Below are 13,350 nucleotides of genomic sequence, written 5' to 3'. Positions count from 1 at the left end.
CTCTTTCTTTCTTTCTTTCTTTCTCTATCTCTTTCTTTCTTCTCTTTCTTATTATCTTTCCGTCCCTTTCTTTCTTTCTTTCCTTCCGTCTTTCTTTCTTTCTTTCTTTCTTTCTTTCTGTATCTCTTTCTTTCTTTCTTTCTTTCTTTCTTTCTTATTTTCTTTCGGTCCCTTTCTTTCTTTCTTATTTTCTTTACGTCCTTGTCTTTCTTTCTTTCTTTCTTTCTTTCTTTCTTTCTTTCTTTCTTTCTTTCTTTCTTTCTTTCTTTCTTTCTTTCTTTCTTTCTTCCCCACCCTGTCTCAGATCTTTGCAGGTCTCCCCATTCATTCCCTCCCTCTCTCTCTCTTTGTCTCTCTCTCCCTCTCTGTTTCTCTCTCGTTCTCTTCCTCTCCTCATGCGGATATGTACTAATAAGTGACCTGGAATGTTTTACCAAGTATACAAGTTTGTGCTATTTAGGAAAATTGAATGTAAACATCTTAAATATACTTAGTTGAGAATTGCCCCTCTGTATAAACCCCACAGAGAGCTCCTAAGCGCCGTCCTCGCTGGCTCTCGGGCCCATGAACGCCCCTCTTGTCTCCTGCTCTCAGGCTGAATAATACCTTCTGGAAATGGTACATTTTTCTCTGTGTGGTTCTGACCAAAATTATAGTGAGTCCCCGTCCTGGAATCAGATCTGGGGTTTTTCTCTCTCTTGTGTTTCTCTTTAAACCCTCCTGTAAATATCGCCCGAGCCTGTAATTAAAGAGAGCCCTTTTTAATCCGCAGGTTTTCAAGTTCCAATTAAATGGTGCCACTTAAGTGTGAGGTCTTTATGGAATTTGTAATATGGGCTTAATAATTAATAAGCACCAGTAATTGTAACAGCCCGTACTAGTAATAATAGACTGCTGTGGAGACCACAAATATGTCCTGTGCTGCCTGGGTTCCATAAACTGAAAGCACTCATCCATATGACACCTTCTACATCGTCAGGTCAAACAGACTAACTTTTATAGTCCTTGTTTAACATAATCCTGGTCTCATTGTTGGTGCAATACTCTGCTGATGGTCTCAGCGTTGGTGCAATACTCTGCTGACTTGGTCTCAGTGCCAGTGCAATTCTCTGCTGATGGTCTCAGTGTTGGTGCAATACTCTACTCATTTGTTCTCAGTGCCAGTGCAATACTCTGCTGACTTGGTCTCAGTGTCGTTGCAATACTCTGCTGACTTGGTCTCAGTGCCAGTGCAATTCTCTGCTGATGGTCTTAGTGTTGGTGCAATACTCTACTCACTTGGTCTCAGTGTTGGTGCAATACTCTGCTGACTTGGTCTCAGTGCCAGTGCAATACTCTGCTCACTTGGTCTCAGTATCGGTGCAATACTCTGCTCACTTGGTCTCAGTGTTGGTGCAATACTCTGCTGACTTGGTCTCAGTGCCAGTGCAATACTCTGCTCACTTGGTCTCAGTATCGGTGCAATACTCTGCTGACTTGGTCTCAGTGTTGGTGCAATACTCTGCTCACTTGGTCTCAGTGCCAGTGCAATACTCTGCTCACTTGGTCTCAGTATCGGTGCAATACTCTGCTCACTTGGTCTCAGTGTCGGTGCAATATTCTGCTGACTTGGTCACAGTGTCGGTGCAATGTTCTGCTGACTTGGTTACAGTGTCGGTGCAATATTCTGCTGGCTTGGTCACAGTGTCGGTGCAATACTCTGCTGGCTTGGTCTCAGTGTCAGTGCAATACTCTGCTGATGGTCTCAGTGTAAGTGCAATACTCTGCTGATAGTGTCAGTGCAATACTCTGCTGACTTGGTCTCAGTATCAGTGCAATACTCTGCTGATGGTCTCAGCGTAAGTGCAATACTCTGCTGATGGTCTTAGTGTCAGTGCAATACTCTGCACAACATCGGTCCCCCATGGATGCGACTGAACAAGAATAACCCCCTTGATCTCAGTGGTGTTTATAGGGTTAATATGAAAGAGATCTGCAAAACATGAAAGACTTTACCCTTTGCATCTATATACTGCTGTATATGCTGTATACTATCTACTACATCTCTGTACATACATCATTACCCTGCAGAAATGGCCTCCTGTATGTCAGTGTTGTCAACACAGCTTTGTTGACATGAAAACACAGTAAAACAGACCCAAACAGGTCTTTAATATATATACTGTATATGGCTGTTTATTTCTGTTAATAAATATAAGTTATACGTTCTATGATGTGTACACGGTAAACTCATATATAGAAACTCCGCCGTGTCCAACTGACTCCCCGCCCCCGCTACGGGCAGCGCTGATTGGATGTGTTGAAGTTACGTAAGGACCACATCTCAGGAGAGTTGTAGTATGTACTTTCGACATTCAGAATGACGACATGGAATGTTGACATACAGTTTTTGTATATTTTATCCTATCCCTAACTTAATCCTGACTCTAACTCTAAATATAACACGAAAATGTGTTCAATGACCGGCGACCTTATGCCCATTATCCACATTCTGGAAGCCGACATCCTGAACTTGTCGACATTCTGGTGTCGACACTGAGTGGATACTAAAAAGGGCAAAGGCAAAATGTTCCATAAAGAACCAGCGGACATCTGTTACGAAGCCTACAAGTCCGTTCCCTGTTCCGTGTACCAGTCTGACCACGTTTTGTTTGCAGCGTGAATACTGAAAAGTGTGTGCAATGTTAATGTCAAGATTTTCCTCCACCAGGAATCATTAAAATTGGCCGCTGGAACCCTCTGCCCCTCAGCTACGTCACAGACGCCCCAGATGTGACGGTGTCGGACATGCTGCAGGATGTGTACCACGTGGTGACGCTGAAGATTCAGCTACAGAGGTGGGTAGTCATATTATAGGCTATCATCAGACTGATCTGCGAGACAGTGGCCCTTATTCTGGTTCACTCGCAAAGACAAATTCCTTCTGAAATGGACAAAAGCATGCTGCACTGCAGGTGGGGCAGATGTAACGTGCATAGAGAGTTAGATTTGGGTGAGTTATTTTGTTTCTGTGCAGGGAAAATACTGTCTGCTTTATTTCTACACTGCAATATAGATCTCACTTTGAAGAAAAACCCCACCCAAATCTAATTCTCTCTGTTACATCTACCCCACCTGCAGTGCAGAATGGTTTTGTCCATTCCAGAAGGAATTTGCCTCTGTGAGTGAACCAGAATAAGGGCCTGTGTTCTGCACTGGTGAAGAGATCAAGGGGGTTTTTCTGGTTGATTCATTCAGATGCAAATTCGCAACCTTGCGAGTCAACCAGAACCGGCCCTGCGAATGGTAGTATGCCGGCCCCATTCGCGCGGTGCGTACGTTCGCAGGATTTACATAGACATCCATTGGCATGTAAGTGGGAACCTCCCACATCTTTCAGGTCACTGTTATATGTGTGCACGTTCTCGCGGAAATGGGCGGGCAGCTGACATCCGGTGATGTCAGCTTCCCGCCCCCGGCGCCCACGACAACGGGCGATTACCATGGGAACGCCCGACATTTCCATGGGAAAGCCCCTGAAACGCTGGTCATTCCCATGGGTGGGTACCTCTGCACTCCAACCCACGCCCCCAGCTGCAAGGTACGCCATTCGGCGTGGTCGCACGCACCCAGCGCACGCACATGTGCGTTGAGAAGACATCGGCCCCGTGCGAACGAAGATAAAGCAGCAGCCAATCAACTCCCAACTCCCGGCCGGTGCGTTATCACCTTCCGCTTTGCCACCGCTTCATCTCTTCACCCGGCGTAAGACGTCCGCCCCAATGTGTTGTGTGCACCTGGCATTATGCGATCTTATGTGTTTTTAATATTTCCTCAGCAATGTTTTTCTCCGTAGTTGTTCCAAGCTGGAGGACCTGCCGGCCGAGCAGTGGAACCACGCCACCGTCCGCAACGCCTTACGCATGCTGCTAAAGGAGATGAATCAGAGCACACTGGCCAAGGAATGCCCCCTCTCCCAGGTCAGTACCTCCGGGGGAATCTCTGTCCTGGAACTTGTAGTGCATTCAATCCTATGGCCCTACGTCAGCCTTCCAACCATAGACCTTAGACCATTGGGCAATGACTCCGTGCCCTCTGCCAGGGTCGTCATATTCAGTGGGATACAGTCGCTAGGTCACCACAGGAAATAGGTCAAAAAGGTCGACATGAGGTTTTCACTTTTTTTTGTCCCGAATTTCAACGTAAGTCAACACGGACTTGTGTCAACTTTTTCACTGTCAGCCTGCCTGTTGTCAACCTAATGCTTTTGTTGACCTTCCGACCCAGTCGACCTATTTCATGTGTCGACATAAGCCATGTTCTAATGTATGTCGACCTTGCCACCATATACCTTCTAAAATTACCCCACTACCTAAAAATCCCTAAACCTTTAAGGCCGGCATGTCCAAACTATGGCCCTCCAGCTGTTGTGAAACTACAAGTCCCATCATGCCTTGCAATAGTTTTAGCATTCCCTAATAGCAAAACTGTGGCAAGGCATGATGGGAATTGTAGTTTCACAACAGCTGGAGGGCCATAGTTTGGACATGCCTGCTTAAGGTTACCTTAAAAAGAGACCATGGCCCTTATGCTGGTTCACTCGCAAATGGACAAAATCACGCTGCACTGCAGGGGGGCAGATGTAACATGTGCAGAGAGTTACATTTGGGTGAGATATTTTGTTTCTGTGCAGGTAAAATACTGGCTGCTTTATTTTTACACTGCAATATAGATATCACTTTGAAGTAAAACCCCACCCAAATCTAACTCTCTCTGCACAAGTTACATCTGCCCCACCTGCAGTGCACATGTGCCCTTATTCTGGTCGGTGCGGATATATCCGCGTGCGTTCGGCCCGCCGATGTTTTGTGTCTGCGCATGTGCAGAGGCGTCTCTGCGCATGTGCGAGCGGGGCGTACGGCCAAATCCCGCATGATATGTGAACACTCCGAACAGGGGGTGGAGAGGGGCGTGAAGGGCTATTTGGGCTCATTACCATATGTTTACACCCCGCGTTTCATGGGCGTTCCCATGCAAACGTTGGGCGTACGTATGGTAATGCGGCCGTGACGCACGTGTAGGGGGCGGACATATGACATTGCCGGATGTCAGCTGCCCGCCCAGATCCCTGCTTTTGCACGGAAAAATGTCCGTGTGGTCTGAGGTTGCGGGAGCTGGCGGACCACTCGGTCCTGCATTCGATGGTCTGCGACCATCGAATGATGGGGGAGGTTCCCTGAGATGGAGGAGGCGTATTCCATGAGAAATACACATGCGGTCCGTTCGGACAGCTTCTTACCGCGTACGGACGGAGTTGGCGATCCGTATGGAAGGCGGAGTTTCGCACGCACGATCCTGGCCGCATAATCGGATCCGGCCGCACCGATCAGAATAAGGGCCATGGTTTTGTCCATTTGAGAAGGAAATTGCCTTTGTGAGTGAACCAGAATAAGGGCCCTTATGTGAAAGAATTCTGTATAATTCTAGACCCTCTGATGGGTCAGACACGGGTCTGCTCAGGTGCTATCGAACTACAATCCCTATCATGCTCCGTTGGCCGCTGATCTTGCTGGGGGTACAGCAGCTGGCCCCACGGACTCCTTTCCAGGGATTATTTCAGAATTGCTTTGTACCTTTACAGTTGAGAAACATTTCCTCCCCACTTGTGCTAACGGCCCCTGTGCAGCTCTCACGTAGCAATTTCATTTTGCAAATCCATTTAAACAGTAAATACCCTGCCATATGTGCGAAATGTTATTATGTGTCCCAATAGGTTAATATGTTATTGTCAGCTGCACGTCGGAACGTCGGTGCTTCAGGGACAAGGCACTTCTATATTATTAACCCGGTCCTGCTGCTAAACAGCTCTGACGCCGTCTCCCAACTGCAGCTTAACCCTCTGTTGGGAAAACAGTGCTAGCATATTGTCTGATTGGTTGTAAAAGTATTAGAATATGGTAATAATAGGGGAGGGCTTAATGCATAAAGCATGTGATAGGGCAGTGGCCCAGCCTGCACGGAGAAGGGGAGGAGCAATGGGGCAATTATCGGAGTGTATCCGTAGATCGTACAGTGTATCCACATTCAGGTTGGATAAACGTTGGTTGCGCAGCAGAGGTACAACGATGGCGTAAATGGCGACATTGTGCCCCAGCATTGGATTTAGGACCCCCCCTCTAGGATCTGCCAATGGAAAGGCCTAAAAGATATGCCACAGATTGCTTGGTGCCACGTCATCCGCATGGGCTGACACGATGGTAGTTGCGGCCTGCCCTCTACTATACCTTATACAGCCTTCCAAAATGCCCGAGACTCGTCTGTTGGGTCCCAGAATGATGCAGGCCGCCGTTCCTGAATAATGCCTGCCCATCGTCATACACCTTACATAGAATGCGGTGGAATGTGTGCATAAGTAATCACACCTTCGCCAGCCTTAGAACCATGACTACAAGCCGGAGAATACGGCAAGGTGACCTCTACCCAGACGCTCCACCGTCTCCCTGGTGAGTTCTGAAGACATCTGCTGAGTGGAGTCTGGAACTGTGTTGTAATGAACTCCACTTAACAGGAGCAGAGAACACTCGCAGCTCGTAACACAGTTACATGGGAACGTTTCCACACATGCACGGAACGCAGAGCCAAGCAATAAATATTCAAGGTACCATATCCTCGCTGCCACATTGTGTCCAAGCCCAGAGGCTGCGTAGTATCACACACCACTACAGTTGTGCCATTTGCCCCTCATAGGCAATGTATGGCACTCCGGCTTCTGCCGAACCACACTTACCAGCATGCCCAGGCACAGTTTTGCTGTCAGGGCATGCTCAAACTGTGGCGGGACATGCTGAGCTGTAAGATTCATAACAGCTGGAAGGCTAAACGCCGCCTACCCCTCTCTTAGGTCGTATTATTTTTGTTTGCGGAAACGAGTTGTTTAAACTCAGTTTGCAAGTTACAACTGGCAGCTTTGATCCAGTGCAGCCGAACGCTGTGCCTTATTCAGACGGCTGCAAACTCGGCAAATGGACAAAACCGTGCTGCGCTGCAGGTGGGGCAGATTTAACAGGTGCAGAGAGTGTTAGGTTCGGGTGGGTTCAAGCTGAAATCTAAATTGGCTTAAGAATAAAGCAGCCTGCATTTACTCTGCACAGAAACAAAATAACTTCCCCAAGTCTTACTCCCTCTGCACCTGTTACATCTGCCCCACCTGCAGGGCAGCATGGTTTTGTCCATCTGCAAAAATTGCAGCCTTGCTATCGGATCTTAATCCGGCCTGCTATTATATCGCTTTGACACTGAATCCCGGATTCCGTCCCGGGACACTGATAGTTAAATGAATAAAAAATAGATAAATAATGATAAAATAAAAAATGTTGCGGAACTGAAACAGCGCTGTGCTAATAAGACCCAACATAGTTGTTCCTTGGATCTAATAAGGCTGGCATCTGCCAGCTGTCATTGTAGCCAGCATTCCCTAACCCCCTGGTCTGTGATGCCCATGCTTCTTCGCCCTGCCATGGGCTGTAACTAGATACTGTACTGTGACGCCATATGCCGCTTTGTGATTACTCGTGCCACTGTGGGCTGACACATTAATACGTGACTTGCGGGGGATCCCAGGTCACAGGTGGCTGCAGTTATGCCGCATATTGCACTAATTACGGGTAATGTACACTTACTTGCCAGTCCCGTACTCTGCACTGAGATTTGGATAAAAATAAGCGGCTTGGCCGAGTGCTTCTATTTTCTATTTCCATCCCAGAAAAGTTGGAGCTATGTAGTCGGTTTTAAAAATAAATCGGTCACGATAATATTTAAAGTCATAAGGCCGAGTATAATATAATTTCATGTTATTACAAGACGTAAGGCCTAAGGGTCCGGCACAGCGTGCGTTTATCGATACCCGCACATGTGTACGGTCCTTAGTACGCATATGGGAGCCTGTCCTGCATGAAATCCTGCAACTATTTCTATACGCACGCCGTTCGCAAGGTGAATGACGGGAAGTAGGCGCCTGGGGGTGGAAACCGTCCGTTTAGTGGGAGTGCCAAGAAAAATGTAGGTGTGCCTAGGAAACTACTGGGAGTGTCCGAGAAACCGCTAGTCATGCCCAGGAAAATGATGGGAGTGTCCGTGAAACCGCTAGGCGTGCCTAGGAAACTGCTGGGAGTGTCTGGGAAACCGCTAGGTGTTCCTAGGAAAACACTGAGAGTATCCGGGAAACCGATAGGCATGCATAGGAAACTGCTGGGAGTGTCTGGGAAACCGCTAGGTGTGCCTAGGAAAACACTGAGAGTATCTGGGAAACCGCTAGGCGTGCCTAGGAAAACACTGAGAGTATCTGGGAAACCGCTAGGCGTGCCTAGGAAAACACTGAGAGTAACCGGGAAACCGCTAGGCGTGCCTAGCAAAACACTGAGAGTATCCGGGAAACCGCAAGGCGTGCATAGGAAAACACTGAGAGTATCCGGGAAACCGCAAGGCGTGCATAGGAAAACACTGAGAGTATCTGGGAAACCGCTAGGCGTGCCAGGGAAAACACTGAGAGTATCCGGGAAACCGCAAGGCGTGCATAGGAAAACACTGAGAGTATCTGGGAAACCGCTAGGCGTGCCAGGGAAAACACTGAGAGTATCTGGGAAACCGCTAGGCGTGCCAGGGAAAACACTGAGAGTATCCGGGAAACCGCAAGGCGTGCATAGGAAAACACTGAGAGTATCCGGGAAACCGCAAGGCGTGCATAGGAAAACACTGAGAGTATCTGGGAAACCGCTAGGCGTGCCAGGGAAAACACTGAGAGTATCTGGGAAACCGCTAGGCGTGCCAGGGAAAACACTGAGAGTATCCGGGAAACCGCAAGGCGTGCATAGGAAAACACTGAGAGTATCTGGGAAACCGCTAGGCGTGCCAGGGAAAACACTGAGAGTAACCGGGAAACCGCTAGGCGTGCCTAGCAAAACACTGAGAGTATCCGGGAAACCGCAAGGCGTGCATAGGAAACCGCAGGGAGTGTCCGGGAAACCGCTAGGCGTGTCTGAGCGTGTTAGGGGAAGGAGTAAGTCTCTGACTACTCTGAGTCTTCGATGACTGGTGCAGTATATAAACCAGTCGATGTTATCATGGATTTTGGACAAATTCGCACGGCTACAAATGGATGTGTAGCCGCTCACATCCATTTACATAGTGAGCACATTTCATTCGCAAGGCGGGATTTCACTCTAGTGGGGCTTACCTGAAGTCATGCGTTAAGGCCCTTATTCCAATTTTTTTTTTGCACTGCGACAGACGCTCTGATGGTCCGGTAACGAAATCGATGTTTGTCTGCCGCTGCCTCTTTGTACGCAAGCTGATTTCAGATGCCGCCATTAAAATGCCGTTGACATTAACATTGAACGGCAGATCTGCTGCGTATGTGTGGATGGGAATTGCGTGCACCGCCGGATCAGAACCGCAGAGAGAACGTAACACGTGTGTTGCAGCAGCGGGGTCCTGCGGGTGGCTGGGGAAGCGAGAGGGTTAAAGCTCTCTCCGTTCAGTGAATTTCGGCACAGGTGCTTATGACATGCTCCTATAACTGATATTAATTCTCCTTATTAGTCTAAGCGTTGTACTTGGGGCTGCGGCACGTATGTTCCCAGGCTCTTGGCTGTGTGGTCTTGTTGCAGTTGGAAGCTGAACGGAAACATCTGAGAATCATTAATGAGATTATTCATGGCAGCCATCTAATCTTACCTTTTAGTTCTGTGCTTCCTAAATCACCATTGTTCTCAGCCATTGTGTGTAATGCGTGTGTCCTTCCATATGTCATTTCTAATGGCCGGGATCCCGGGACATAAGAGAATTTAAAGTGACATAAACATTCTGAAAGCCACGTTGTTCTACTGGGGGTTTACGCAGAAATTCTCCGCTTCTGTGCCCAGAGTGTTAGCAGGATTATCTGTCCCTGCGGAGCCTTCCCTATAGAATGGGGGGAGATTAGCAGGGTAATGTTAATAAATTCTCCACGTCTGAGTCCATGTATCACAGCAAAGGCTCCCAGCCTGCCAGGAATGCACAAAGGAGCAACCAGTTATATTGGAATGGACACTTAGAAAATTGCCCGGAACAGACGGCCTGCAGATGCCTCTCCAATAAGGGGATGTATTAGATATATATATATATATATATATATATATATATACAAACAGTTATCTCCCTTGGAGTCAGGAAAGAAAAGGAACCAGCACATGCATTGGATTTCAAAAGCAAAAACGAAAGTGTATTTAAAGGTACATCACAGTTAGTTGAACGAAGGTATACAGAGGCTGACCCGACAGCCGTTTCAACTGGCAACCAGCCAGTTTTCCTCAGGGGTACTGGCTGGAAAACTGGCTGTTTGCCAGTTGAAACGGCTGTCGGGTCAGCCGCTGTATACCTTCGTTCAATATTGAAAACCCTCTCAAACTGTGTGCCACCTTGCTCCAATCGCTATATATATATATATATATATATATATACTAGGTGATTCATCGCGCCCTACGGGCGCTCTTCACACCGGCGTAAAGGGCTACGCCCCTTAATTTGTGAACATTTGGATTGTGAGAAATATGGTTAGAATTGTATGAAAGATGCCCTGTATTGCAGCTTCTGGCAGTGGGTGAGGGTCCAGCGTGGCAGCACAGGAGTACCGGACGGTGGCCCTGAATCAGTGTCTTCTCCTACTGGGTGGGAGTTAGCGTGCATGAGAGCAGGAGGCTGGGATATGAGGCATGATAGGGGTATGTGGGCAACACAGCGTCAGCGATTACCCAGTGGTGGAAGTTACGGTTCAGGAGAGCAGGAAGCTGGGTAGTGATAGGGGTGTGTGGGCATACGGGGGACTAAAGAGGGTGGTGGACACTGTGCAGCTTCTGCCAGTGGGTGAGGGTCCAGCGTGGCAGCACAGAAATACAGGAGTCAGTGTCTCCTCCGACTGGGTGGGAGTTAGGGTGCATGAGAGCAGGAGGCTGGGCGGTAAAGCATGATAGGGGAATGTGGGCAACACAGGGTGAGCGGGTCTCCACTGGGATCCGCGGTTAGCGGGAGGGGCGGGGGTCCGCAAATCGTGGGCGGGGGCGCGGGGGGGCTTGAATCGTGGGAAGGGGGGTCCGCAAATTGCGGGGGGGGGGGGGTTGTCGGGGTTAGTGAATTGCGGGAGGGGGGGGTTGCGGAGGTCCAGGAATTGCGGGAGGGAATCACACACACACACACACATATATTGGGGCAGATGTATTAACCCTTACCAAGAGATAAATGCAAGGGTGATAAAGAGAGATAAATGTCCAGCCAATCACCTGCTAACTGCCATGTTACAGACTGTGTTTGAAAAAAGTCAGTAAGGAGCTGATTGGCTGGAAGTTTTTCTCTCTTTATCACACTTGCATTTATCTCTTGTTAAGGCTTAATACATCTGCCCGATTATTTTATAAAATATTACAGCCTAATTCAGACCTGATCGCAGGGAAAAATTTGTTCTCAAAATGGCCAAAACCATGCTACACTGCAGGTGCGGCAGATGTAACATGTGCAGATAGAGAGTTAAGCTGGGTACACACCAACAGATTTATCTGTCCAATCTGTCTCATGGTAATAAAATTCTGGTAGTGTATGGGGAGCATATGAGAATGGAACATTTGCTCCCAGACGCTGGAATACCGTCAATAAGGGGTTTATACAACTTGGATAAATCCGTTTGATTTTAAAAAAATGATTTAAACCAGGGGTTCCCAATCTTTTTCGAATCACGGCACCCTAGAGTATTAGAATTTTTCCACGGCACCCCTAGGCCGAAAAAAATATATATAAAATTAAGTAGATTGTGTTTATATGTGCTTATTTGGTTCAGTTATGTGGTAAATGGCAGAATTTGCTTCTGATTGTACATAGTTTATGATTGGAAGCAACCAGCACTGGTTTTGTCCGTAAATAATTGATCATAAATTATTTGAATTGGTCCTGGACCACCAACCCGTGGCACCCCTGCAAGTGTCCCGGGGCACCCCAGGGAGCCACGGCACACAGTTTGGGAACCACTGATTTAAACAATTGTTTTATCTATCTCCCATTGCAGAAACTTTGATCTACATTTGACTTGTGTTACGTTCTCCGCCTCCTTCTTCTGTATATATTCTCTATGAGCTACAGTAATTGTTTTAAACCCAGTCTGATTGGTCCAAGTCTGTCCCCCGCTCACCTCCATTCTCTATCCCCCGCTCTACCATCATTTGTTTTTCATAGTGAGCCATTGCAGTGACTAGTCACCAATACATGTTCCGCTCACAAGTTACTCTCTTTTCGATTCTAGAGTATGATCTCCTCCATTGTAAACAGCACGTACTACGCCAACGTGTCCGCTACCAAATGCCATGAGTTCGGGAGATGGTATAAGAAGTTCAAGAAGATGAAAGGTAATGTCTTCGGTATTTGTTCTTCATACATTAGAAAGGTGGACGCAGCTGGACGATGTTTAATGATCTGTGCATGAGCATATCTGGGGCACTATGTCATTCGCATTGCCCATGATTGACATGCTGTTAACGTTTGGGATGAAAGACATACATGCATCCAGCCTCAATACGCCATGCAGCCTGATATCATTGGCGTAAGTTACCTGTCAGATTGCGCAATTCCATTACCATTGGACATCTTTTTTTGCCAAAATACGTCTTAGTGGCAACACAAAGCGACTAGGATGCACAAGCGACTAGGATGCACAAGTGTGCTGATTAATGCAATATGTGACACTTCCATACTGTGTGCGACTGAGTCTGTACACAGAACAGACTGTATCGGGGGAAAAAGCTACAGTGTAGCACTTCCTGTACAGACTCAGAGACTCAGCCGCACACAGAAATACAAGTGCCATATACCGTGTTAATCCGCACAGCCTCCTGCGTCCTAATTGTTGTGACTGAGATGCATTATCAGCAAAAAAAGATGCCCATAATGTCACGGGACCTGGAAGCTCACTCCCGCCAGGTATCTCACAGTCTTGGGGCGAAATGTAGGAGGGCACTGTAAATAACATGTTTTTGGGCCATCGCTGTGGGATGCAGTCAAAATCCCGATGGTTAAAATCCCGACAGGGTCAAAATCCCAAATGAGTCATTATCCCGACAAGGACAAAATCCCGACATTTAAAATCCCGACAGGGTCAAAATACTGACATATAGATTGTACAGGTGAAACAGTCGACATGGGTTTTTTCACTGTTTTTTTAACCCGACATGTGCCGACAGGCGGTATTTCATACCCTACCATCCACTATGGCGTGGTGGGAGAATAAAATAGTGTGCCCGAAGCATTGCGAGCGAAGCGGCTTACTTCCAACTGTGTCCATGTCAACTGTGTCGA

The 13,350-nt window shown here is 47.6% G+C and overlaps 1 protein-coding gene across 3 annotated transcripts in view; it reads left to right on the top strand.

Moving 5' to 3' along the window:
* SATB2 (SATB homeobox 2) overlaps positions 1-13,350 on the top strand; it is a 148,834-nt gene that overhangs the window by 58,194 nt on the left and 77,290 nt on the right. For 2 of the 3 annotated variants that reach the window (XM_083154396.1, XM_083154394.1), the window contains exons 4-6: positions 2,711-2,837; positions 3,818-3,959; positions 12,302-12,404. In XM_083154396.1, the coding sequence (XP_083010522.1) occupies positions 2,711-2,837; positions 3,818-3,959; positions 12,302-12,404 (372 nt within the window). The remainder of the gene's footprint in view (positions 1-2,710; positions 2,838-3,817; positions 3,960-12,301; positions 12,405-13,350) is intronic. The other variant, XM_083154395.1, reaches the window with a different exon arrangement.

This window comes from Crinia signifera, chromosome 7 (assembly GCF_055691185.1).
Source record: "Crinia signifera chromosome 7, ASM5569118v1, whole genome shotgun sequence".
Classification (NCBI taxonomy): Eukaryota; Metazoa; Chordata; class Amphibia; order Anura; family Myobatrachidae; genus Crinia; species Crinia signifera.
This window is presented reverse-complemented; position numbering and strand designations above follow the sequence as displayed.